General features: G+C 46.5%; 1 protein-coding gene across 1 annotated transcript in view; it reads right to left on the reverse strand.

Moving 5' to 3' along the window:
- Positions 1–2,409: 2,409 nt before the first annotated feature.
- Positions 2,410–27,999, reverse strand: part of LOC135898163 (prominin-1-like) — a 42,873-nt gene continuing 17,283 nt past the window's right edge. The window contains exons 13-30 of the mRNA XM_070535410.1: positions 27,846–27,998; positions 26,843–26,975; positions 23,850–23,971; positions 23,328–23,409; positions 21,286–21,435; positions 21,095–21,130; positions 18,766–18,855; positions 16,051–16,119; positions 15,856–15,945; positions 12,437–12,570; positions 10,688–10,741; positions 10,587–10,625; positions 9,536–9,553; positions 9,411–9,425; positions 9,297–9,326; positions 7,234–7,254; positions 7,011–7,088; positions 2,410–2,883 (exon numbers count right to left, since the gene is read on the reverse strand). Of these exons, the coding sequence (XP_070391511.1) occupies positions 2,712–2,883; positions 7,011–7,088; positions 7,234–7,254; positions 9,297–9,326; positions 9,411–9,425; positions 9,536–9,553; positions 10,587–10,625; positions 10,688–10,741; positions 12,437–12,570; positions 15,856–15,945; positions 16,051–16,119; positions 18,766–18,855; positions 21,095–21,130; positions 21,286–21,435; positions 23,328–23,409; positions 23,850–23,971; positions 26,843–26,975; positions 27,846–27,998 (1,486 nt within the window). The 3' untranslated portion in view covers positions 2,410–2,711. The remainder of the gene's footprint in view (positions 2,884–7,010; positions 7,089–7,233; positions 7,255–9,296; positions 9,327–9,410; positions 9,426–9,535; positions 9,554–10,586; positions 10,626–10,687; positions 10,742–12,436; positions 12,571–15,855; positions 15,946–16,050; positions 16,120–18,765; positions 18,856–21,094; positions 21,131–21,285; positions 21,436–23,327; positions 23,410–23,849; positions 23,972–26,842; positions 26,976–27,845; position 27,999) is intronic.

The raw sequence follows: 27,999 nt of genomic DNA on the forward strand, positions 1-27,999 counted from the left end.
GCCATTTAGTTCGCGCTGAAGCGAAAGGCAGCACGAAGGTCAATTCACTCACTGCTGTGGGCCCTATCTTGAAAGCACTCGTCTTACGTGACGGACGGACGGATGGACGGGTTTTCTCGTTATGTAGGCATAGAAATGCTTACGCACTTGAAAACAAATTTTCCCGAAGGTCCATTAGAGCCTACCTGCACATATGCTTCGTCTTTTCGAGCACGATGGTGCTCGATTGTTTATGTGGGTTCTCATCTCGAAAGGAGGCCGTATAAAGTGGAATGGCATAGACAGCGTTATGAGTACAGGTTACAAATTGTTTGTGATATTGAGCAGAACATGCGTGCCTTTTGTTATTCTCTTTCGTTAAACAATTTGTAACCTGTACTCACAACGTCGTCTATGGCATTCCACTTTCATGCGGAAGAACGTACGTTGGTTAAACCGGCAGATGCATCAATGAGAGATTAAAAGAGCATCGATATAACGCCACTAGGGTAATCTCGGGTCATTTGGGTATTCACTGCCGAGATTGTTCCTGCAAGCCCATGTTTGAAAGTATTTCCATTCTGTATAGGGCTCATAGCAGGATGACGAGGGAGATTGTGGAGGCCTAAGAGATTGCAAAATTAGAGGAAAAGTGCGCAAGCAAACCTTCGGTATCGCTATCTGAAAAGGAGATACCATTCCTCAGTTTATCTTTGTGACCACTGCAGTACATGTTTTCCCCATGCCTTGCACACGTATACGGTTTAACGAAATTCACCACTGAATGTCCTTTTGGCTGTTACGTTTGTTTCCGCTCGTACGGTATATATTTATCGATGCGTGCGAAAATAAAATCTACAGTTGAAAGTGAAGCGCTGTGCCTGTGTATCTGTTTCTGCCTACGTCCTCGTGCAGTTGCGCTTATACACTGTACCATGGCTGCATGAAAATTGCTTTACCTTGCGCTTTCTGCCTATTAACAGGTGTTACATGACGCGCTTGCAATGCTTCTCCGATTCCCTTAAGGAGTCAAAAGTGGCAGCAATATTATATCTGGAATGAATACATACCATGTTATGGGTGACGTGTACGTGAAGCTTGAAGTGCGTAGGTTAATTACGTGCTTTGAAAGTAATTACTGAATACTCGTTCGCTCCCTATTTTCCAGAGCTATACTGAGGTAAACCAAATACGCGCATGTGTTTGGTTTTTCCGGTCTCCTTGGTGAACTAACGAGACACACTGTTTATATTTCTTTGAGATGGAAACATATATGTTGTGCGTAATTTACGAGAAAACGTTTAAAGTGTATAACTATAGCATTTGTAGAAAGTTACCTCTACGAGCGTTTCCGAGCTTTACAAGCAAATTTTATATACGATCTGCGTAAGAAGATTGCACAAATGTCTTGAAAGAACTTATAGTGCTACGAACTTGGGGGGCATTTCTAAGGGGAATGTTAAGGGTGATGAATGGACGAATTTTCAAGACCATGACCTATTTGCAGGCGTTGGAAAAAGAAGTCCTTAACAAATGTTAGCACTGTACTGCGTTATCCGCAATATTTCGCAGAGTCCTAAGAGAACTGTGTGTGACGTTGAGTTCACATTAAGTGAAATTGCGGTACGTGTTAGAGGTGATGTATTGAGAAAGTTTAACGTTTTTGTCTTATAATATATAATTACGATTATTGCAAGTATTTACTGAATACTTGCTTTCTGCTTATTTTCGTGCGTTAACCACGAGGTTCGTGTAGGTTCTTCCGGTGTCCTCGATGAACTAAATAAGAAACCTCATTAATAATTTTTTTGAAAATAATGAACAGGATGTCGGGAATGTGTGGACAAACTTCGAAGCGTGTGGAGTAATTATGGCCTTCGCAGTAAATTACGTATGCAAGCCCTCCGGAGCGTTATGATCGTGTTTTATGAAGGATGCAGCATTTAGTCCGCTGTGCCGAAAGAATTAAACAGGCGCCGAAAAAAATTTCGTTATAAAGGTGGGGGGTAACATTATGGTTGATGTGCACGCATAGTGAAGTGCGTGAATTTGAAGTACGGCCTTTGCTAAAAATACTTCAAGCAGATGCTCGAAGGTGGTTATATGCGGCCAACGCTTCAAACGGGTCAGTCATATGCGGGCACCGCTCCAAAGTGCGTGAAATAACCAGCAATTCACTGTGAAATTGGGCTGATTCTGCAAGGTCACATAAGTCCCCTGTCATTTTTAGCACACTTTGGCAAAGCCGTAGCAAATGCTAATTGGGCCACACGAGTGCCCCCCTTCCCGCCGCAGCAATGTTTACGCGCCAGAAAACTCTTGGCGGCCGCTTCGAGTGCAACTGAACTGACCATATACATAACTCTGGAAGCGAACTCTACTTTCTTTAGATTTTGCAGTCTTCAGGGACCGGCGACACCTGAGAGTGGGAAAGACAATCATGATCACCACCATCCTTATCGTTTTGAATACTTATTCAACAAACGAAACCAGCGCGCTACGCGCAGAGAGCCGCGTCATGCAGTTCTTGCAGGACGTCAGAGTGCTGCCGATGGAATTTAGGAAAACGACGCTCACGGAACTTCGTGTGAAACCTGCATGTACACGTTACCACGTTTCGCGACGCCCGGTTGAAGCACTGCATTTCGAGGTGCTAGCAAATGGGAGTTCAGTTCCTCTGGCGTGCTTCTCCAGTCATCCCCGAACTTCCGCCAGAGGCACCTGTGCGGCGCCTATGGGGCTCGGTGAGCGCCGGGCGGAGCCGCTGCCCTGGGTGACAAGACTCGGGGCCCGGCCCGTCCCATGCCCGTACGTATGGGTTGTTGGCCGCCGATGGGCAACGGCTGATTGGCTGGGATTCCCAGCCGCTGGCGCATGTCGCGGACGCGCCTCACCTCGGGCTCACTGCGTGTGCGGCGAAGAGAGAACTTAGCCAATCACGTGAGCGCAGGAGAACGCTATAGCAGTGCAGTGCAGCGCGCTGTGCGAATCCGCATCCTGTAATAGTCTTCAACACTGTAGTTGCATCCAATACACAGAATAACAGTGTTTAGTTTCGTACTATCTTTTTTGGACAATGTTTAAGTGTGGATCTAGGAGTTAAAAGGCTAAACTGAAATATTCGTAGTGAGGAATCGTCCTCCTTGACTGATTTACAGACGACATAGTTTTATCTTATACTGAACACATTCATCTGCTGGCACAAACCACTCACAATACCGCGAAATGTAATACGACAACTTTTCGAGAAGCATATTCTATAGCCGTACAGAGCAACGCCATACGATGATGTCACAATGCAGGAACCGAAAGTGCATTTGACATTCGAGCAAAACTATGATGAGGCTTAATTGGTAACATTATGCGGGTACAAATAATGCTACAATGAATAATACAGGAGAAAATGAGTTAGATAGGATCTAGCGATACTGTCAGTGAACTTGGCCAGTTAATTCAGCGCAGCGACCTCAGCGCGAAACTGAAAGGAACCGAGCCAGGGCTTTCCCGACCCGTCTGCGCATTCCCTCTCCCGCTTTTTCATCCCGGAATCAACTTTTTTTTCGATGAGACTAGCAAAACAGAAGCGAACAATACAAAACTTTTTTAAACCGAATGCCTGAAAAAAAGAAATGTGCCAGCGTATTTCTTGATTTTTACTCCCGTTTTTTTTTCATTCCTTTTATATTTAAACAGATTACAAGCTTGTAAGTAAAGTTGGGTTTGTCACTTTCGGCAAGTCATTATTTTTCTTAAGGGGAGGGGGAGGAGAGGGGGCGATGAACGCATCGGCGTTTTATATCTTCCAAAGCGTAAAACACACAGTCATTCGTGTCGTACACATTCATTCGTGTCGACATTTCCAAGCGGCATGAACTGATGCTACATTGAATCCTGAACTCTTGTCGGAAACGAGGAGCTGAACCGAAAAGCCGCGAAAGGCAGCATTGCGACAAAAGCAGGACAATTTCTGACCCTCTTCTCTTAAAGGTTTAATCGATTTCTGCCATGATAGAAAATGTACGAAAGTGTAATATCAAAAGCGAATTTTTAATACGAGAGCATTTACAACCGCGAAAAAGTGGTGTGTAATGTGTACTAGGAAGTGAACGGTTTAACCACTCCGCAAACGTGTAGCGTCGACGCTTGCTAAACTTTTTTGCGTGCCGCCAGGGGCGTAGCCAGGCCAGGGTGACCTGGGCACGCTGTTCCCTCGGCATCGGGTACGTTGTAAGCTTTCAAGACCTTTTTTTTGGGGGGGGGGGGGAGGGAGTAGTTATTTTTATCAAGCCTAACACCTTATTTAGGCGTATATGCAGAAGTCTACCCACTAGCTCGCACACATTACAAGTTTATCTGGTCACACTGGTGGCTGCTTGCAGTAAATTTCCCTAAGGCTTTCCCCACAGGCGGTTTACTAGTGCAAACTACACCTATTTGCGTTGTGTGGAGCGTTGCGAAGCAGCAGCATAGAACAGGAAAGAAAGAAAGAAAGAAAGAAAGAAAGAAAGAAAGAAAGAAAGAAAGAAAGAAAGAAAGAAAGAAAGAAAGAAAGGAAGAAACAAAGAAAGAAAGAAAGAAAGCGTCCCCAGTGTTGGGTCTGTCTTTCAGCGCACACGTTCAACATTTATTTCTTGCCCCGTTATCGGCGCTATCCCCAATTTTGTTGACCGAGGCAAGTGTTGTAGTTTGATCATTGTTGTATATATATGTATATATATATGTGTACCCTCTTCTCAGAACTTAAAGCCAACCGTCAAGAACGTGGCACGTACGATATGCGGTGTCGGACACAGCCGCAACGGGCTCACGGAGGAAGAAGCCCTCAGGCTGGTGTACGCCTTCGTGATTAGCCGCATCACTTACGGCATCCCGTTCCATAAACTTAACGAAACTGAAATGAAGTAGGTGGACACACTTATCAGAACGGCGTATAAATATGCTCAGGGATTCCCGAACACATCCAGCACGGAGCGCCTGGAGCAGTTTGGGATCTGCAACAGCTACGAAAAACATGCCGCTGCAGTTCACATATCGCAAGGAGAAAGGCTGAACTCTATATACAGCTCAGGGCCGGTCTATTCTCCAACGATTAGGGCACGACACTCCACCCCTGTTCTGCGGAGACGAAACAGACTTGTCGATGCGGAAATTGAGGGACCAACATCTACGTCTCTCCCATTCCCAGAAATATGAGCGTCAAGTACCACGCAGGTCGCAGACAGGCCAGTACCAGGACCATGCCGAAGCGACTTGCCATTACTACGCGGACGCGGGTGCGACTTCTCGTGAAGACTTCTATGCGATCGCCGCCACCAACAGAATCACCACGATAACCACCATGGTTAAGACGACCTCGAGCTACACAGCCGAGGCCGCGGTGATAGCGCTGGCTCTGAGACGCAGACTTCAAGGGCCAGCCAGCTCACGTGCTTACAGACTCGCTGGCGGCGAGTCGACTTTTCATGCGAGGCATGCTATCCCACAGCGCCAACAGAATACTCGGCTCACGCCTTGACCTGGACCGCGGCATTACGTGGTGCCCTGTGCAAAATCGACTGGACGGGAAAGAAGGGGAGACCGCATATCTCGAGGAAGCAACGACTGAGCGGCGAGCCGAACCCTAGAGGATCCTAGAGGCGAAACCCTAGAGGCACAACTCGCGAACGAGGACCGAGAGAGCCAATTGACCCTCCTGGTCCAAGTGCAACGAGCCGCAAGAGCCAGTGGAGCCCTGGAATGAGGGCCCCACCCAGACCTGCCGTCACACCAATGGACTATTCAATAAAGCTGATTCCTCCTCCTCCTCCTCCTCCTCCTCCTCCATCCTACATCTTATAGCACGCTCGGTCATGCGCGCGAAGCACCATTTCGCGCTCTTTCTCCGTCGATACGCTTCATAAATTGTGCAAAGCAAGTTTTAAGATAGCTTCGTATTGCAACTATTATATCTTAGACAAAACGGCACGAATGAACGGGACAGCACAAGAAGACGGACGGCCAAAGTGTTAACTTGCAGTTCTAACGCTTATTGCATGCTGCGAACAGAAGATAAATACACTGAAAAGGGGGCAACACAAACAAAAGGACATCTTGACGAGGACATTACATATTATTTCGAATCACGGGGTGCTATTGATCCAGCCGCGTACTCAGACAATCACCAAGAACTCGATCTCTTAATGTGTAGATATTAATGTATATATATTAATGTATATATATTATGATGCTATAGACAGCGTCAACGCTCTCTTGTACTGAGAAGGCAATGGAACAGCGCTTCACCTAGGACGAAACAAAGACGACAGGACGCAGCCCTTATCCTCTTTGAAGCACTGTTCGATTAACTTGTAAGAATGCACCAACCAACCCAGTTCAGCACACTCTTGCCCTCTTAGGCACATCTTGATCTATAAATTGTCCAGTATTTTACTTAGTTTCGTGTTGCGCGGCACATTTAGTACAGTGTCACTTTTTGGTCATTGCTGCGGCAATCGTCTCGTTATTGCGTACATCTTAAAACGAGTGGCAGACGTCCAAGTGCTGGCGAATAAAAAAATTCTGCTACATAAGAGAGGTTGGTCTTGCCCGCTGAAGTAGCCCGCTTAAGTAATTGGGAAAGATGTTGTGAAACGAAACGCGGAGGTAAAGGACGAAAGTCGCGCATCGAAGTAAGCAATCGACACGATCGTACGCTGATCAACGCCTCCCCACCTCCCTCCCTTAGAAACGGGTAATAAAAAAGACGTGAAAGAAAGAAGAAGAAGAAGAAGCAACCACAGGCGTTCGTCTTCGCAAGAAAGATTCTTAGGCTAAAACCGTTTGTGGGGGCCCGCGCCATCCAATCGGAATATATCGGACTTATTAATATATCGAAGGCTATCGGCCAACGACAAACAGCGCAGCCGAACGGAAAACTTTGTAAATTTGGCCCCCGGTGACGATGTGATCCTGCAACTGAATGGCGCCAGTAATGATTTAAAGCGAACACACAAACACACGCAAACAAAACAAAATTACGAATGTACACTCACAGCGTATCGGGAACATACTCTCGCAGCCGGTCAATCTCCCACCGAGCAGCGTCCAAATCAGAATAGTCGTCCTGGAAGCTGCAATAAGCGGCAAAGCACATCGGGAGTGAGCACGAGTATAAATGACGATAAGGGTTGTTGTTCTTTTCGCAACACAAATACAGGGTATATACTCTGGGAGAGTACATCTGCCATGGATCATGGTCATGGATCGTTTGCTTACGCGAGTATTTCCACGAGGTCCCTGCAGCATCAAAATGAACGTGTATTAGTCGCAGGCGCGGACTCAGTAAACCATCTTGCAAGCGTATGGGTGTGTCGTACAGGTGCTATAAATCATGTGCATGTCATACTAAGTGTGAGCCGGGTTTCATCGCAATGCTTCTGCTTCTGAAGATGAAGTTGTATTTAGTGAAATGGCAAAAACTACTTTCGGCCGTTCGCTGAAATGAAGCAGGCATATTTAACGGAAACTGGGAGGAGTCAATTAGGTTCGACAAGGTTGCTTAAGAGGAAGCTTTAGCTCGGGCCTAACTCCTACGCGACCTATTCAAATACATGTGAAACGCAAAAATGTATTTCTGGAATAAGCCCTGGATCAATTTTACTGAAATTTGTTGCATTTGAGAGAGAAAGTTAAATTCTAGTGACTGTTGGAAGCAGAATTTCGATTTAGGGCCTGAATTTTGTTAAAAGTATTTTCAAAACTTCGGAAGTTAGAAAAATATGGAAGCACGAGATCTAAAAATTCATAGCTCTGCATCAAGAACAGATATCGCGGTTCTGTGAACGGCTTATGAGATAATTGAATGCGGGAAAATTTGTTATGTCATTTTACATCTTACGTGAATTCGTTACGTTGTTTACAAGGGTTCTGCAAACGCTGTATTTCCATGTTATTAAATTTTTTGAGATGCATGTGTAACATATCAATTTTGTCCGCTTTGGCGGACAAAATTGATATGTTACACATGCATTTCTGTCAAATGAATTAGATTCATTTGACAGAATTGTATTATCATTTCTCGTTGATGAGTTACAGATTTGTAAACTTGATAGTTTCGTTTTCTGAAAATTTTTGGTTTTCGCCAATTTTTAATAAAAGATTCACAATCTAAATCAAAAACTTGAAACCAACAATCACTAGATTTTAAGTTTTTCTTTTAAATGCTACATACCTCGTCAAATTTGGTGCAGTGGTTGCCGAGAAAAACGAATTCTCCTTTTACATGTATTAAGATACAAGCACGCAAGCTAAAGCTTTCTCTTAAGCTCTTGGTGATTAGTTACCTTTAGTGATAAGGTGGTTAGTGATCAATTAGGAATCTTTCTTAATTAGTCAGTTATGCATTTTCATTTCTTGTGCAAATAATGTCCACCTGATTGAGTAATACAGCTCAAGGATTACAACTATGGTATCTGCCACGCGTGACCTTTATAAATTAAAGCTTTCGCAGAAACACCCGGTATAGTTCATAAACACGCTCGGCGTGCTTAACTTGTATATTTGGTCTAAACAGGGGTAGAAGCAACGCTTTTAAGCCTACTGTTTCAATAAGTCGGCTTCCTTCGGCACACTATACATACCGGCATTTAGGGCAAATACTTTAGGTTATTATTATTATTTTTTAATTCAGTATGGGTAAACCGGTTGTCTGTTCGGCAACACATTATCCACGATGGTGCATACCACAAATTGTGCGATATCATTAAAACGTTTAATTGAAGATAAATGGCCAACTTTTCGGTGCTGTAGAGAACGTGTTTCTGTTTGCGAACCAGAAGCCAGTCAATGCTCAATACACGTGCAATTGAAACGTCATATGAGAATACCACTGTTTATAACATGTCTATCCACAACTGCAACACATCCCTTTACCCGCCGTGGTTGCTCAGTGGCTATGGTGTTGGGCTGCTGAGCAAGAGGTCACTGGATCGAATCCCAGCCACGGCGGCCGCATGTCGATGGGGGCGAAATGCGAAAACACCCGTGTACTTAGATTTAGGTGCACGTTAAAGAACCATGTAGTCGAAAATTTCCGGAGTCCTCCACTACGGCGTGCCTTATAATCAGAAAGTGGTTTTGGCACGTAAAACCTCATAATTTAAGAAAAACAAACCTCCCTTTCAACTTCATAAATAGCAGGGAATCGCACAGTAATGAGTGACTCTGGAAACGTTAAGGCGTGCGACGATCTAGTTTATTTTTTATTGTCTGTTAGCATAATCTTTGCGTATTGGAAAAAATACACATGGCGTCTTTATTCGTCCATGAAAAATACTTACGGCTTTTGGTATGGATGACTTTCAAATTTCCTGGGTTGTAAGAGCATAGCAAATATAAAAAGGATGCCGACATGAACAGGTAGTGATAAGTATTTTCTATAGTGGCATACTTACTGGAACCGCCCATCGCTGTCGTGAGAACGAGCGTAAGTAAGAACCAAACCCCCCAAAAAATATTGAGGAAAGAAACCCGCTTTCTCAGTTTGTGCAAGGAAGTTTGGCGGATAATCAAAACTTACGGATCATTCTTTGGCCGTCTGTAGAACAAAAAGCGCGACAGCTTTTGTCATGTTGCGCGAGAAAGTGTTAACCAAAATGGAGAGTTTAAACGACGACGTCAGCAAACACTGCACGACATCCGAAGACGACGCCACTTAGCGCCACGCGAGGAGCCACCTGCCTTTTTTGGCCACCTTCCTTTTTTGGCCACAATGAACTAACAGGATATGCCACGGGCCTGAGCCGACGTTTCGACAAATGCACTTCGTCGAAATGTTGGCTCCAGTCCGGGACATTCCTTGATGTATGACTGGTGATCACTGCGGATCTACACCTTCCTATAAACCTCTGCCTCACTTGGACACCTTCTTATTTGAGTCAATAAACACTGCAATGTATTTGTACTGTTGAAGAATCAGTACATTACTTTCTTTATTGAGAGATTTATCCCCTTCAGGTGTTATGTGCATGCTAAGATAGAGCATCAGAAGGAATCAGAGTACACCAAACAGCGATTTTTAAAATGTGCCGTAAACGTCTTGAAACACGTCTGACTGGACCTGTGCTGAATGTTTGAATAATATGTTTAAGGTACTTTAATAAAACGAGTTGGAAGGCGTTTGCTCTTGACATATAGGACACCACGTGGAAGGTTAACTCTTTTTATTCTTGCAAAGATTTACGTGAAACATTTAATTCGAGTGGCCGGATTGGAGCCTTCCAAGTGCGCCAGACATGAAGTAGGTAATTTTTTCATATCAGATGTTCCTGTAGAGAGTTCTCGCATGGAGTTTGCATTCCAAAGCATTGAAAATTTTTAATCTATTCTGCGGGAGTACGCTTTTCATGATCTTAAATTTAAAAAAATATGAATTGGCGAATCTAAATTTTCAAGGGACGTAAATAACTGAGCACTTAAATGGTTATCGCAAGACCACACGTTCACACCTTATGGTGCCGTTGTCATAACGGGGAGGAAGCTAAATGTAGCGCGATGTTTGTTTTGAGTGCAAACAACCAACTATACACATTGCATAAAGATCTAAAAAAAAATCGAATAGAGGCACTCACCTCCACTTGTAGGGACCCATAGGCAGATTGGAAGCGGCACTGCGATGGAAAAGTAGTGCGTCAGTGCATTCACAAAACCCGTCATGAATTATTGTCCATACCTGGGTGCGTAGCTGATGCTCAGACCCGACGTCTTGTCATCCGCTGGACTGACGCTAATGTTAAGAAGCAAAATAAAAAGAAGTCTATATGCTATCTTCTTTTTTACAAATTGGGAGCGATAAAAGACTCGTAATCGACTCGCTATTTTTACTTGCGACGATAATATTGTTGAAAACTGATACTTCGGTAACACGCCTGAAGGAGCTCAGAGAAAGTCTAGGACTTGCAGGAACAGAACCACGGCGCCGTCTGTCAGTTGAACCTGGGTCCTTCGGCTTAACGGTGAAACGAGGTGCGTGTGGGCTCGTTTCGCCCGTAGCCTATACAGTTTCGCCATCACAACGGGAGACCGTTGATTTCCCGCTAATCAAAAAACGACTTCTTAGCATCACCGCAGCTGAGCGTTTATTTTGATGTGCAGGAAACAGGAGGACTAATATTTCCAACCGCGGCATCAAAATAATCCGACGCAAAACGCTACAGCTGTGCGACCCGACAACCACGCGCTCCGACGACGGCCATACCCTCTCTTTCCTGCGCGACAGCGTTCACGGGAAAGCCCCCCTCCCCCACGGGGAGAGCAGCTTCGAGCTTTCGCTTTCTATCTTCGTTAGCTTATCAAGCCGACCGCAGTTTACGTAGCGACGTAATGAAACGTTTCGTTGTGCGCTATGTCGCCACGAGCTTGATTATCCCCTCTCCACAGCTGGTAAAGCTCCAGACCGCTGCGCCAGCGCTCCAGTGCCCGTTTTCAGAGCGACAACGAACCCGCGGTTTGAACGACACAGTAATAGATAGCTGGCGTTGCTATCTGCGGAACGCTCTGTGAACAATTTGGAGGTAGTCTGTATGGGTGTGCAGTTGTCTTGCACCTCTATAACTAATCTGATCACACTGGCCGACGGGCCGCGTCCTTAATTTTAAAGCAGAAGACGCCTCCAGTGATGCGAGAGCCCATAGCTTGGTGCTATAATGCACGCGTAGAATTGAAATGGTTCCTGTAAACACAATGGCTCTCAGGCAGCAACACTGAACCATTTTTTTAAAGTTACGATAGCCTGTATAAAATGTGCAGAATGCATTAAACTCAGTAGCTGCACTGTCTGAAAGTCACAAAGCTATATATATACCTGCGGAACGCCATGGAACGGGGATCCGATGGAGCGATGAGGATTTGCGTTAAGGGAGGACCTGGGAGCGAATTTACAAAGCTCTTTGTTCATATAGGAGATATATATCATTTGCCTTCCGCCTTCATTATTAGCCACCAGTGGTTGGGCTGACCAGGGCACGGACTCTCAGCACGAGCGGCGTTCCCCGAGAACAGCGCCGGAGAGCTTGACCCGCTAGAAAGCGATGGAGAGGATGGCCCACTACAGTGTTCCTCTTCTTCGCTGCAATATGTTCAGCAACATGGTCTGTTTGCCTGTGTGCTTACAAATACTTCAAGCGTAAGAGGTTTTTCGTTAATATGGGGCCCTGGTGTGGGCGAAGTCACGCCGTCAACTGCGGTGCCGTAGTGACGCCCTTTTAATGCGACCAGGTCTGGTTACACCACAGCGGTAAAAATGGAACTGGCGGGTTGCGCGTCACAAAGCTGCGCCAAGAAGGGAGACGAGCAGCGACAAGCAGCAGCGTAAATGACCGTGCATAATAGGGTCGTATGTGGCGCCCGCAACGGTTAAAGGCGCATTAGTAAGCACTTCAGGCCGCGCTTTAGTACACCAAGACGTAAACTAAGCACTTACACGGACTCCTCGACCTCAACTCCTTCGTACATGTAGTCGTCCATTCGCATCAGATACTTGGCGAGCTTAAGGTTGATTACTATTGTGGCCGAGAAAAATAGGCTGACGAGCCACAGGGCGAACCAAACACCGTTCTGTAAAAATAAAAAAATAAAAAAAAATATGGATCACTGCCGAAGAAGTAGAAAAATGTCAACAGACGTTCCCAAACATGCAAGGATCAAACAATTATTCGCTTTACTACCACCAGGGCGTGCTTTAACTCCACTCAGTACACATCTTAGGGTAGAACGAACGTGAAAGCGACGAACAAAGAAGACAAAAAAATATTTTTTCGCAGTTTCGCTCAAATGGCGAAGCATCGATTGCGATAGCAGATTATTAGAGAACTATATGACGCAAGGTTAGTAGGTTTCCCCGTCGTCTTAACTCGTAAACATTCGCTTACTAACTAAATTAACGAGCATGGTGTCCAACGCACACAAGCAAACATGAACACGTTTCATTCGACGATCCCAGACACTCGCTGTCGAAACGCTGGCGTGAGGAAGAGCGGCAGCATCAGCGAGCGAATTGCCCTTCGTGCTGCCTCTCGCTTCAACGCAGACTAAGCAGAGAGAACACAGTGCATACGGAGCCATCAGCTCTTGGCGCGCCTAGACTCTTCCCCCACTGCAGATCGCTTTCATTTCACTCGATGACCCTAGAAACTCGCTGTCAAAACGCTGGCGTGAGGAAGAGCGGCAGCATCAGCGAGCGAATTGCCCTTCGTGCTGCCTCTCGCTTCAACGCAGACTAAGCAGAGAGAACACAGTGCATACGGAGCCATCAGCTCTTGGTGCGCCTAGACTCTTCCCCCACTGCAGATCGCTTTCATTTCACTCGATGACCCTAGAAACTCGCTGTCGAAACGCTGGCGTGAGGAAGAGCGGCAGTATCAGCGAGCGAATAGCCCTTCGTGCTGCCTCTCGCTTCAACGCAGACTAAGCGGCGAGAACACAGCGCACACGAAGCTATCAGCTCTCGGCGCGCCTAGACTCTTTCCCCACCGCGCGGCCGCGCTCAGCCGCGCCATACGCAGCCGCCGCCGGAGTAGAAGACGGCCTACTTCCTGCCTTGCGCGTACGAAATCGAGCCACCATCATTCTCGGTTCACCCTCGCAGGCTTTCACTCGCACCCACAGCATACGGCGCGTGGCCGCCATGCTATCGCACATAGGCTTTATGCGGAACATCACGGCTACGGCGACGGAAATTCGCCTGGAGTGGCCATATAATTGCTATCGCAATAAAAGAAAAGACAAGCTGCTACGACGTTGTCACGGCGTGCACAGCCGCTTCTCCAGCCATGTGGGAACACACGCTGAGCGCTTAAATATTGGTTTAAAGAGGCCCTGCAACACTAATTGAGCATGGTAAATAAATCATACTTAATTCGAGACAATGCCTCAGTGAATACATCAAACAAATATATTAGTCAACTACACGCAGTGGTAGACGCACAATCCGGCGTCGATGTCCGCAGGATAAAAATCATCCCGAACCATGCATCCCGGTCGACGCAGGCTCTCCGCGTGGCGCATAGACGTTACTGTACCAACTGTATTTCTCAAAGTAAAATACATCAGAAAATGTGTTAAGTACGACTTACACACAACCTATAGACATGATGGGGTCGGATTGCAATTTGAATGTACGAGAAACGTAATTATGTTACGCGGAAACTCAAGCACAAAACCATTTTCCAGCTGCCTTAGAAAACCATCCCGATGGCGATCCGTTCCGCGCGCCCATGGCAGTGGCGGAGCCCGCCGTTGTGGGGAAAGAACAAAATGAACCAGAAAGCTCGTCTTCGTGCATAGCGTTCGTCGCCAGCGTTTCCAGGAAAACATTACGGTTACATAGGCTGCATGCAGTTGCCGCGAAGCGTGAAAAGCAGTCGGGGATCTTTGAATCGCGCTCCACTCTTGAAAGCAAAGCTTAGGCGTCTTCTCAATTTTTTTAACTGCTTTGAACGCGCCGCACTAAGCGACAGAGCTGGATCGACGGTGCTCGCCATTGCAGCATATAAGCGCTTTATAATGCTCTGTACCTACTCAACTGTAAGTTGAGGAACAGCCTCCGAGTTTAGCGTGTCGAAGACGCCAAAACCGGAAGTTGTGATGCCTATGTGGACATCCAAAACCAAATTTAACTGCGCCCCCCCCCCATGGCGTCCAGTGGGCTGAGTGCTGCGGGCAACACACCACTCCGCCGTGGCCTCCATGGTGCGAGCCGGCGAAGATGGGGCGGCAACATCGCGAGGGTGGGATGAGGGGCCATCTTTGAACGACGACAATTCCGCTTCTACTGAACGCATTCAAATAGTCTTTGCTTCTAGAAACTTCTAAAAATGGGTTCTTGCAGGATAAATGTTTTCCACGACTACAATAAAAAGAAAGTGTTGCAGGGCTTCTTTGAATTCCACTTGTTCAGATTCTATGGAGCGTTATTCATGGATGTTTTCTGGGGTCCAGTTAATACTTTGGGAGCCAAATTCACAAAGCTTTTTGCTTTATACTCATAGGCATTCGCCGGCAGCCTTCGCTAATAATATGTCGTGTATAAATATTGGGTAACATTTTCTCCTACGAACAATTCTAGCGTAAGACGTTTCCGTGAATGCGGGCTCTGGTTCGCAATTGCTCTTTCTCATTGGCCGGCCACCTATGCTAATGGCTGCCCAGCATTAGTATTGGTGGGGAGTCATTCTTATAAGCAATTAGAGCGTAAGGGATTTTTGTGCATGCAGACCCTGATTCCGGCTTTTTTTTTCTTTTCTTGAGTAGTAAAAAGCAGTCACAGCGTCCATTTTAGCCAATTAGAGATTGCAAGGCTGCGGCATTTGACGGCGCCAGTAATAGTCGCTGTTTGGAACCATTTAGCATTGTTTGTTCCGAAGAGCGTCTAGAGTGCGTTGTGCTGTTCAAAGAAACACACAGTAAATTTCGAACTTCAAAAAGCAAAGCTGGCATACCATATTGCGGGTAAGTTGCCTTAAATAAAGGAAGAGAGCGAGTCAAAAGCTTCGACCATTAAAAAGATACAATAAAGAAGAACAAACCTTGTGCCAATTTGCCGAACAGGGAAGATGCGTGAGGGAAACTATGAATGCGCACCACTGTGCCTGCATGCAATCCAGCCAATTTCGACGCGACTTTGCAACAGCCTTGAATATCAATGTCTCGTATTCGCGGAGCCCTTAGGAACACATCTGGCCCTTGCGCCACGAAACGTCACACACGAAACAAATGTCAGTACCTTGGACAGCCACAAGTTCGTCTTTATTTAAAACCGAGCCACATGTTTGGCTCGGGTTAGGCTGTTAATGCAAGTTTAGCCGCCGTGCGACTGCATTTGAAGTGCATACCGCAGCTTACCAGGTTCGCGAGTATCGCGTGGCAAAAGACGTTGAAGCTCCTTTTGTAGATGGTGGCCACTTGTAGGCAGCTACTTACGTGGCCATAGAACTGCATGGAACGCACAGGGAACGTAACACAGATTGATGGCCCCCCTCGTTCCCGTGCTTGAAATACCGAAAACCTCTCTTAGATAAAAAATACATATATTCTTACTCGATCAGTCAACCTCTGTATGGTACTTAGATGACCGCCCACTCTGGCCCGGATGAAGTTGTAGTGGTCCTGCGCGAGAAGCATGCTTATGTTTAGGAACAAAGGTATATATTATTCGAGATTCACAATGACGATCGAGCTTTTCGAGGCTATGCAAATCTGCTATCCGCTTACTTTGACTCATAAAAATAAAGTAACAGACCGACTCTGGGGCGAACCTCTTCGCCTAATTGTAATGCCCGTCTCCTCAAATAGGCTATAAACCTTCTTTTCTTCTAAAAACCTTTATTTATTCATTCACGAACTTAACTTACCAAAGCATCGCTGGCACTACGAGGTACGATTAATCATGGTCGATGCTTCAGTATAAGTTGAACAAATGTTGTTTTAGTGTGCAACTAAATTTAACAGAACGAATTTTTTTTGTGTGTTTTACGTGGAACGTCCTTCAGTTTTGCCTGCATTAGGGGTATAGCTTGCTAAAACCGCATGTAACAAGAACATGTTAAAATATTATCGCTTATATCTTTTCACCCGTACCACATGTGCGCTTCGCTTTGATATCGTTGTGTAGAGGAAAGAAGCCATTACTCGATCATGCTTGCGTCACCCGCACAGATGATGCCGTTGTCGCGCCGCGAATGACGCAATCAGAGCTAAATTTAGCTTTTCGTTCGGCGTTCAGAGAAGCGTGTAGCCCGCCAGTACGTTCCTCGATCCGAGCAGGAATTTGGGACATCTAATTATGCCATTGTGGGCGTAATTCAACGAGCTCAAATTGGTGCTCACGAGAACTTTAACACTTACAATTGTGTAATTTATTTCACAATTTGACGGTCGCTCGCCTATGGCGCCTCCGCGTTCGATCCGCGAAGTCCAGAAGTGGCGTGCAGAGACTCGAGCAGCGAGGCAGGGAGATGCATATTCGCGCCCACAACATTTGACCACGGCGGGCGTACTACGAATAGGCAGCGAGCACGATTACAAGATTAGACCGCATAGGAAACCCCCTAGCTTTATCATAAGTTAAACAGTTAATCTTTGTAATGCGTGAATAAATATCGCTTGTGTATTTTGTTACGTCATTTCTGTACTCTATAGTGCCCACACACCCTCAGCAACGCTCACAAGACGTTTCACGTGTAGTCCATTGCGGGTGCATCTGCAATACAAACTATACCCGCCGTGGTTGCCCAGTGGCCATGGTGTTAGGCTGCTGAGCACAAGGTCGCGGGATCGAATCCCGGCCACGGCGGCCGCATTTCAATGGGGGCGAAATGCGAAAACACCCGTGTACTTAGATTTAGGTGCACGTTAAAGAACCCCAGGTGGTCGAAATTTCCGGTGTCCTCCACTATGGCGTGCCTCATAATCAGAAAGTGGTTTTGGCACGTAACACCCCATGATATATTTTTTCATCGCACGTCTAGTTAGAACTCTGTTGTCGGCATCTATAAATTTTTGCAAAGCCCCAATGGTAAGGGTGTTTTCAGTGCGACAAGAAAACACCCTTAAGGATGTAAACGCTTTTACACTGTATATACCATACTCTATAGGGTGTGTTGAGGGAAGCCAGAGTGTCCAAAATCTGGCCGTTTCGCCCGTAAGGCAAAACATAGAGATCATTAGCAAGGTTCATCGCTGCGCTTGGACTCCTTGGGTGGTGCTCTATCTAAACGTTCGGCCACGGCGGCCGCATTTCGATGGGGGCGAAATGCGAAAACACCCGTGTGCTTAGATTTAGGTGCACGTTACAGACCCCCAGGTGGTCGAAATTTCCGGAGTCCTCCACTACGGCGTGCCTCATAATCAGAAAGTGGTTTTGGCACGTAAAACCCCAAATATTATTATTATCTAAACGTTCTTGCGACATGACGGTGCGACGTAGTACGCAAGGCGATTCCGGCTGTGCAAGAAGGAACAGCGCCATGCAGCAGCTAGCGCAGGCATCTATGACAACGCTTGCGCGATGAAGAGCGTCGCCAGTGGCGTTACAGGCGTTGCACCGAAATGGCGTGTAAGAGATGACACCGACGGTAAACCGCCTGCGTTAGTCGGCGGTTCGACGTCAGTCAAGTTAGCTTGACGTTTACTGTCCCATTGCCACCTCGGAGCAGCCAATGCACGCAGCAGCTCAGCAGGAACGATAGTGCGCTTGCAGTGGCGTGCGCACAACGTTCATGTTAGCAGCGATAGGTAGAACGGGCCACCCTGGCTCCACCACCGAGTCGATTGAGCATAGCGTTGTGAGTGCGCTGACTTCATTTCGTATGTCTTGCAGCCAAAGCACACTCCGCATCTCTGGAGGCCCGTGCGCGAGCCACGCTTGCACCGTCGAGTGCAACGGCGTGACAACGGTGGCGCCGAGGGCATTTTTGAACCTCGAGCATCCGTGTATAATTGCTATCGCAATAAAAAAAAGATACGCAAAACAAGAAGCGAAAGGGCGGAAGTGTTTAGTCGTGATAGCGAGGGAGCAGGTAGGGGGCTCTGCAGTTCGTTCTTTCAGAAAAGTAGAGAACGTGAAAAACGAAGAAAGATCTACACGTATAAGCAGACGTTGTAAGTCCAGTGTCTAATATCCCCAGGAAGCAGGTAACAAGAAGCGTTGCGGTGTCAACTCGCGCCTCTCTTCTGTACGAACTATCGCCGCTTCTTTGACTAACCGTGTTGGCAGAATTTGTGGCGAGTTTTACGCTGAAGTAGCATGCTTACGTCGTTCATCTTGACGCTGATGGTATTCTCCATGGCCTCCCAGCAGTCGTATAACGTCTTCTCGGCCTGCCTCCATTTGACCACGTGTGCCTGCGATATAGGTTGTTGCGAGTTGCGTCGGAGCGGTGTTGTGGTGCAACAAGACGCGAACTCGGGTTCTTACTCGGAGAAACTGCACGGTCGATTGCACTTGTTTTTCGGTTTGTGCTGTCAAGGCCGAGCATTAAACCATCGCATCACTTAAAGTGGAGGTATGAGTCAGGTGTACTTATACTGTTAGAGTTAATGAAGACTAACCCAATCGAATGCCAAAAATATCATTTTTATATCAGCAGAAAGGTGTCCCTCGTGCTGATATAAAAATTATATTTTGACATATTTTTTAAGAAAAGAGGAAACGTATAAGTATTCCCTTTCTTCCAATTCGTCATACAAACCGTTCTGCAAATACGGATCCATGGGCCCGTTATTCAAAAAGCAGTTTGTGCTCTATATAATGCTTGGCAAAACTCGACCCAATTGTGATGCAGAACAAGCAAGCGACCAATAACGAAGTAAATGTTTTGTGAATTTTTCGCCAGTCTTAAAAATACTAAAAATACGCATTGTTGTTTATATAACGCTTGCATGCGCCTACTCCCCATTTCCCTTCTATCAGCACGTCCTAACTCCTCACAAAACCTTTCGAGGCACATTGAAACCGAGGAACACGCATAATGCAGGCGGGGCCCGGACGCACAGTTTGAAATATAGGGGCGCATTGTGTCCCGTATTCAGAATTCTGAAGAAACAGCACAGGCAACGGGAACACGGAACGACGACAACAGGTAGCCTTGTTGTTGGCACTATTTGTTCAGAATGTCGACGCTCTCCAACTATATCCCTAACTAGCACTCTTGTCCGATACTCTACTTTCCTCCTCGGAGCGGTTACAGCAAGCGAGGTTGGAGTCACAAAATTTACATGCGAGGGCTGTCTGGCAGCGGCAATAATCTGGACATTACGTCGAGCGCTATCATGTCAATAGCGAGCACGCGAGCGCCAGCTAGTGAGGAAATGCTCTTACAAAATAGGACGAGCCGAATTAACAAAGCTTCTTCTTCAGTAAGCACGTGCTATTCATCATTAAAAGGACGCCTTCCCTTTCAATATGTACGTCATCACGATTGCCTGCACATCTGCTCTTACGAACAGTTCTAACTTAAGTAACTCTTTTTTGTATAAAGGCCCTAATTAACAAAGTTTTTCGTTCGTAAGAAGGGTTTGTCATTGACCGGCTACTTTCGCAAGTATTACAATCGCTCTTACGATTGGCTACCAAATTTTCTTACGAACCGTTCTAGCATAGGAGTGGCTTTGGGACGCCTTAATATGTCCCATATTCACAAAATTATGGGCTGAATTCACAAAGTTTATCGTTCTTAAGAGCTTTGCTAATTCTTAATCTTTTCTAATGTTACTTTCGCTATTATATACGGCGCGCGTCTTTTTACGGATCGCTTCTTAAATTCGACCCTGAATTCCTTGAATGCCCTAGGCATTGTTACGATTGGCGTGAAGCGCCGCGCGCAAATTGGATCATCGAGAAACCATGCCTAATCGGAAATCGCAGGTTAGATCCAAAATTTCTATGGGAGTCTCAGGTGGTTCCCGATTTGGCTGGCACCCCGCAGTGATTACGGGCCCCTCTGTGTGTGTGCGGGACAGGGGGGGAGGAGGGGGGGGGGCGCCTTCCGATAACTATGCGAGTCAAAAGAAGCACCGTCTTTCTCGAACCAGACGGACCCACGGGTTACTGCCAACGGATGCGAGCAACATCGCCCAGGAGAGTGGGAGCAGCCACCAATCACCGATCGAACTTGGTACATACCATGTGACGTTGGCGTGAGCAAAAGCCCGCCTACGATTTTAGCGGGTTTATATTAAGCAGTGCCGCAATGTATCTGTATGTATCCTCTTCTTTCTTTCCTACTTCGTTATCATGCAATAAACAGCGCAACTTCCGCACTAGAAATTGTTTCGCTCTGCTTGGTCGCGATGGTCTCCCGGACTCCTGCGGCCTGCTGGCAACGTCACGCTACCCAGTAGTAACGCCGGTTGAGGTTCAAGTAACCGGCGTCGCAACACCATGCAGGCAAGCAACTGCGCTTTCAGAACAGCAGTACTAAGTGGCTCAAGGCGCTGGCTGAAGCCAATTCAAGACGCAGAAGAAGAACGCTCCATGTCAAGTCTCTATACGTGGTGCACCGTAAGCACCGAAAGAACGTAGCAGTGATTGGCAGGCTGACTTTGAGAAAGCTTTCCCGCTGACTTTTAACGTGACTCTTACCTTCGCACTAGAGATGTCCTTTATGGGACCTTTATGCTATAGAAAGGATAAAAAAGAAGGGGAGGGGAGGGAGATAAGATGTTAACATTCCGGCAGCAGACATAATCCATACACTTTACTGCCGTTATATTGGACAAATGTGTTGAATGAATTCACTTGAAGTCCTCTTCTACAGCAATTTGTACACTTACCGTGTCGGTAGACAACGAGTTGTCGAGCTTCTCCACAGGGGTCGCCAGGTCTGACAAGTCGGTTCCTATGAGACCCTTCCAGTCATCGCTGTAGCCTTTGGCGCTGAATGCAGTCTTGTTAATCAGCTTGAGCAGATATTTTGGCGGATTCTAAGAAAAAATAAGAATACAAATGCTCACAAGTCCAATTTTGCTCGGCTCATGATAGTTTTAGGAAACTACTGCAAAGATAACGTTACCGTGGCGTCATTATTTCGCCTTCGCAATGCGATGCAGCAAAGCTAGATGTTCTCGATAACTATACTGCACAACAGCATCTTCAAAACAGTGAAGCGCAAATATTCACAAATATTAAGGCTCTTCTCCGCAATAAAGGTAAGTATGAAGAATGAAAAATAATTTTCCACATTTAAACTTGCGGTGATGTTTGTCCCACGAGAATGCAGAATGTCTTTGGATGGGCGGAACCATACAAGTAAGCTCGTCTGGAAATCCCAGTTATTCATTATATCTGAAACACGGTGTCAATCCATACAGGGATTCATCGTTACAACCGTGCAATGTTTCCTTCTAACAAATGAGGGTGCACTCAAGCCTGATTCTAAACACATTGGCCTATAGTCACAAAAAAGCTTTTAAGCTATAATTGTTCGTAAGAGAGAATTTCGGTTAATCTTGATGCTGGGGATACTAGCAGAAGCAGCCACCAAGTAGCAAAGAGCACTTTCGAATGAAAAGCATCGCGAATTGGGCCCCAGGGACCGAATCCACGCGCAAAGCTTTTCCTTCGCTAATAGTATGTCAAGCATCAGGATTAACTGAAATTTTATCTTACGAAATTGCGTAAGGGGCCTTTACGAATACGGGCTCTGGATCCACATTCACAAATCTTTTCTTTCGTAAGACTTTCGCCCTATTGGCCAGCCACCTTCGATTGCACGTTCGCCATCGCGATTGGCAGACGCCTGTTTTCTCAAACAATTTTATAGCGTGTGAATAAACAGAGGCCATATTACGTAACGATTCTTCTAATTTTACTTTTTCATTGTCACTGGCTAGCATAAGACTGCGCCTTCTCTATAGCAGATATCGGCGGCTCGGCGCGGCGGATGATAAGAAATCAGTGCAATTGAACGAAAATAATTCTCCCCTCTTAAAAGAAAGTTTGAACCGTTTGGGGCTCATCTCCTTCCGCAAAAATAATCGCCGTCTTGCGCGCATTTCTTTCTTTAACGCTGTGCGCCCGATACTTCTAGGTCATGAACGACATAATGACATGCACGTTATCAGCGTGACATTGCATTCTTGACAGGAAAGCATAGCGAGGGCAGAGTTTTCAAGAAAAGACACGCAAGCAAGGCAGATGACGATTATCGTTGCGGGACAAGATAAAGCATAAATGGCGCAAAATTTTACAAGTGTTTTTAAAGGGTTTTATTCGGTTCGATAAGCAGCAGCAAGAAACGCAGCGGCTGCACCGAAGCTGAGCAAGGGCCGTATTTTGAAACGATCCACTTCGGCGTTACTATCGCCGACGTTGATCATTTCGGAATACGGCCCCAAGATGACGAGCTGAGTCCAAGCCACGTGATAGTGACTCAACTTGCGAAGCTGTCAATCGTTTTCTTTACATCTAATACGGCCCCAGGTGTGTGAGCGCGTCACCCTGAATCTTTTGCATGTTTTTGCAAAAACATCAGCACACAGTACCGAGCCCCATATTTACAAAAAGAGCTCTTGCACCAGAACTGTATCTACCATCAGATAAACCAGGCTTACCAGCTTTTTATTGCGTTGGCGTATTGTTAATAAAGGAGGTCGGCAATGGAGAAACGGCTTTTACGAACGACAAGGTTTGTGAATTTGGCCCATGCTCTAAACGCAATCTCGCGCGTTGCTTCCGTTCTCACTTCTTATAAGTGTTCTTACGGTTGTGGTGGGCTTGTGACTGTTCTCTCTCTGTGTTCACCGACAGAATAATTCCATAATTGTGACACATCTAGTGCAAATACTGGCACTAACATGTATGCGCATGTACTCACGGCTACTATGTACGCTGCTTCGAGTGACTTGAGGTCACTGAGGCTAGTAGTCGCCAGCAGTGTATCGTTTTTGGCGCACTTCCTGCACCGAATCAAAAGCATGTATTACACGACTCGTAAAACATCGCGGCACACCGACAAGTAAATGGCTAGTTGCGCGACTCTTATAAGATGTATTTCGGTTCTTTCATACTAATTATCGTCAACATTTTGATGCTTTTACTCGTTGCTAACGTGGTAGAGAAAAAAAAACATTTTTGTAAATCGTGAAGACTTTTAGTTTCGATACATAGTGTAATTGTTATTATTACTTCCTTTTTCACAAGAATACGCGTACACATGTCCTTCTGCTAACATTAGTTAATGAGTTCGGTAAATCATTGCAAATTCTGACTTCCATTTTGACATTAACGCGCAATGTTGCTCAAAAAAGTTTAGCAGTCGTGTTTCGGTGTGCAGAAAATTCGCGATCCATGGTCCACCGTTTATGCGGAGAAGTGGGAATGCAGGCAAATGCTTCACCTGAGTACTATGCTGGGCTTCATGGTGGTATTATAGAGCTCGATGGCCTTGAGGTTATAATCCGCCTGGTGTGCCACATCGGAGTCGTCTTCCAGGTGTGGCACGAACATTGTGAGTATGATCTGAAATGAAAATGATAATTAAAAACAAAACAGTGGTGCAACTTCACGGTGCTGTGTCCCAGAGAATGGCTCCATTCCTTCCTAATCGCTTCCCAGTGTGATGTTCTATTTGAGCTAACGTAGAGCAGCGAAAAACATCAGCTGCTATTCCATTTAACCTCAGAATCACGAGGGGCGCATAAGAGAGCAAATTTGCATTCTTTTCTTGATAAACCGTACACGTAACAGTTCCAAGAGCTTATTTATTGATCCAGACCATATTATGCGGAGAATGAGTAGACTATGTCGCTGAACGAGTTAGTTAAGCGCTAGCCCCTGCGAGTCTATCTAATTAATGCAATCTTGGTAAAAAAAATTCAGCAAGAGTAGAGCAGTGATAAGCAGAGTCTTTCTTAATGCGATTAGCATTCTTTAGGAACTTCACCCAGTTTGCAGTATGCCTGGCTATGTTTGTCTTTGGCTAATCGCTTTCCCGCCAACCTGTGGGATTCGGTAGTCCATGGTCTAATGGGTAGATTATCGGGCCGTTGTGCTGAGGAAACTGGGATAGCTACCACGTGCCGGATGAACTTCTGTCACTGCGTATGTGACAGTGGGTATATGCGGCCCTTCAATGAACCTCTTTGACGCCAACTTGAGTCACTGGGAATGTGACGCTGGGTATGTGCCGCCCTTCAATGAACCTCTTTGACGCCAACTTGGGTCACTGGGAATGTGACAGTGGGTTTGTGCCACCCTTCAATGAACCTCACTGACGCCAATTTGGGTCACTGGGAATGTGACAGTGGGTTTGTGCCACCCCTCAATGAACCTCTTTGACGCCAATTTGGGTCACTGGGAATGTGACAGTGGGTTTGTGCCACCCCTCAATGAACCTCTTTGACGCCAATTTGGGTCACTGGGAATGTGACAGTGGGTTTGTGCCACCCCTCAATGAACCTCTTTGACGCCAATTTGGGTCACTGGGAATGTGACAGTGGGTTTGTGCCACCCTTCAATGAACCTCATTGACGCCAATTTGGGTCACTGGGAATGTGACAGTGGGTTTGTGCCACCCCTCAATGAACCTCTTCGACGCCAATTTGGGTCACTGGGAATGTGACAGTGGGTTTGTGCCACCCCTCAATGAACCTCTTTGACGCCAATTTGGGTCACTGGGAATGTGACAGTGGGTTTGTGCCACCCCTCAATGAACCTCTTTGACGCCAATTTGGGTCACTGGGAATGTGACAGTGGGTTTGTGCCACCCTTCAATGAACCTCATTGACGCCAATTTGGGTCACTGGGAATGTGACAGTGGGTTTGTGCCACCCCTCAATGAACCTCTTTGACGCCAATTTGGGTCACTGGGAATGTGACAGTGGGTTTGTGCCACCCTTCAATGAACCTCATTGACGCCAATTTGGGTCACTGGGAATGTGACAGTGGGTTTGTGCCACCCTTCAATGAACCTCATTGACGCCAATTTGGGTCATTGGGAATGTGACAGTCGGTTTGTGCCACCCCTCAATGAACCTCTTTGACGCCAATTTGGGTCACTGGGAATGTGACAGTGGGTTTGTGCCACCCCTCAATGAACCTCTTTGACGCCAATTTGGGTCACTGGGAATGTGACAGTGGGTTTGTGCCACCCTTCAATGAACCTCATTGACGCCAATTTGGGTCACTGGGAATGTGACAGTGGGTTTGTGCCACCCCTCATGAACCTCTTTGACGCCAATTTGGGTCACTGGGAATGTGACAGTGGGTTTGTGCCACCCCTCAATGAACCTCTTTGACGCCAATTTGGGTCACTGGGAATGTGACAGTGGGTTTGTGCCACCCCTCAATGAACCTCTTTGACGCCAACTTGGGTCACTGGGAATGTGACAGTGGGTTTGTGCCACCCTTCAATGAACCTCATTGACGCCAATTTGGGTCACTGGGAATGTGACAGTGGGTTTGTGCCACCCCTCAATGAACCTCTTTGACGCCAATTTGGGTCACTGGGAATGTGACAGTGGGTTTGTGCCACCCCTCAATGAACCTCTTTGACGCCAATTTGGGTCACTGGGAATGTGACAGTGGGTTTGTGCCACCCCTCAATGAACCTCTTTGACGCCAATTTGGGTCACTGGGAATGTGACAGTGGGTTTGTGCCACCCTTCAATGAACCTCATTGACGCCAATTTGGGTCACTGGGAATGTGACAGTGGGTTTGTGCCACCCCTCAATGAACCTCTTTGACGCCAATTTGGGTCACTGGGAATGTGACAGTGGGTTTGTGCCACCCCTCAATGAACCTCTTTGACGCCAATTTGGGTCACTGGGAATGTGACAGTGGGTTTGTGCCACCCCTCAATGAACCTCTTTGACACCAACTTGGGTCACTGGGAATGTGACACTGGGTAGGTGCCGCCCTTCAATGAACTTTTTTGACTCCAACTTGGGTATCTGCCAAGAGAGAGAGAGAGAGAAACAACAAAGATTGAGCCGAGCTCGACATCTTCTTAGACGCCGTCGATGGAAGTGGTTCCCTCTTCACGGGACCCATATGCTTCCCTAGCCGCCTGGCCCCTGGAGATCAGGACGAGCTGGTCTTCCAGGGCGGTGCTGGTTAGCAAGGTCTCCCATCGCTCGGTAAGGGTGGATGAGGCATGGGGTAGGGTAGTGGGGGGGGGGATCGCCTTGATGAAATTGCATACTCCAATGACGTGTCAACTTAGGTCACTTGGATGTAAGATGCGGGAGAGTTCTTGTGTCCAGTGGGCGAAGAACCCGCTTGCTAGAACCCTTCCTTACACTGGGTATGTGTCTCTATATATGAGCTACTGGAAATGGCACATGAGAGGCATTTTTAGGGATTCCACGAGGGCGAAGTAAGTTACTCACGCTGTCGAGAAAAGTTAAATGATTGGTAGTATAGGGCTCGCATATGTACTTCTGGGAGATCACGCCGCCCATCATGAATAGCACCGAAGACGGCGCCATGACAGTGCTGAAGAGCCACATGAAGAGTGTGCTCCTGCGGCGCCAAAGAGCAATGACATGTAACAATTAAAAAATATTGTCATGATTCAGCGGGGAGCTTTCGCCACGGCGCGATATATTAATGAGTATCTTTAGATAAGCTTCATATCAGTAAACAGAAGAGCGTGGTGACTTGGACAATATTCTTAAACCTGGTTAAGTTCTCGAAACTGCTCCTAACCATTAACGTTGACCTTGAAGGACATTCACGATATCATTTGAAGAAAATGTACTTTATTTACAATTTATATGACGACTGCATATTTATGACATCATGTTCTGTGGCTCTTCTGTTTAGGTGTTACTGTTAAGCGGGTTTGTTTTTTACAGCGGTTTATTGTTTACCGACGCAGGCGAACAGCGCCCGGGGGCCGGCTAACCGGTTGGCACGATGTCATGATACGGTACTTGGTTACGGCGACCGCGTTCCAAGGGGTCGAATGGAAAGATGCGCGTGCACCAAAATTTCGGCGGACGCTGAAAAACCCTGCAGAATGATGGAATGCAATGTTTCCGGTATCCCTTCGTTCCCTAGCTTAAATACAATCGTGCTTATACGCTTAAACGTGGCTCGCTTTAACACAACCATGGTACGCACTAGCGGCTAAATTCGCGTCATTCTGAAGTAAATCATGCGAACGTGTCCGCAGTCTTTGCAAGACGTGTGATTAACTCAATATGGGTGATTTCTTCCCGAAAAACTAAATCTTTAAAATTTATTTAGCCCTTCCTTTTTTTTTGGGGGGGGGGGGTGGATATAGCCGCACGAAGCCCATGGTGCTGTCGCTTTGAGGCTGCATTTCTTGAGTATCTACTTCCCGACGGGGCGTTCAAATTTCGCTTAGCGCAGACATTTCACACGTACACGACAAGCAGAATTCCGCACTGGTTGGAGAGGAAGCTGCGCTTGTTGGGCGGTATTTCCGGGCTGTGGACGAGGATTCCCAAGACGAAGCTTATGCCTGCGACGGACTCCAGCACAATGGCCGCCGTAGACGCCACCTTGCTGTATTCCTCTC

Source organism: Dermacentor albipictus, chromosome 3 (assembly GCF_038994185.2).
Source record: "Dermacentor albipictus isolate Rhodes 1998 colony chromosome 3, USDA_Dalb.pri_finalv2, whole genome shotgun sequence".
Taxonomy (NCBI): Eukaryota; Metazoa; Arthropoda; class Arachnida; order Ixodida; family Ixodidae; genus Dermacentor; species Dermacentor albipictus.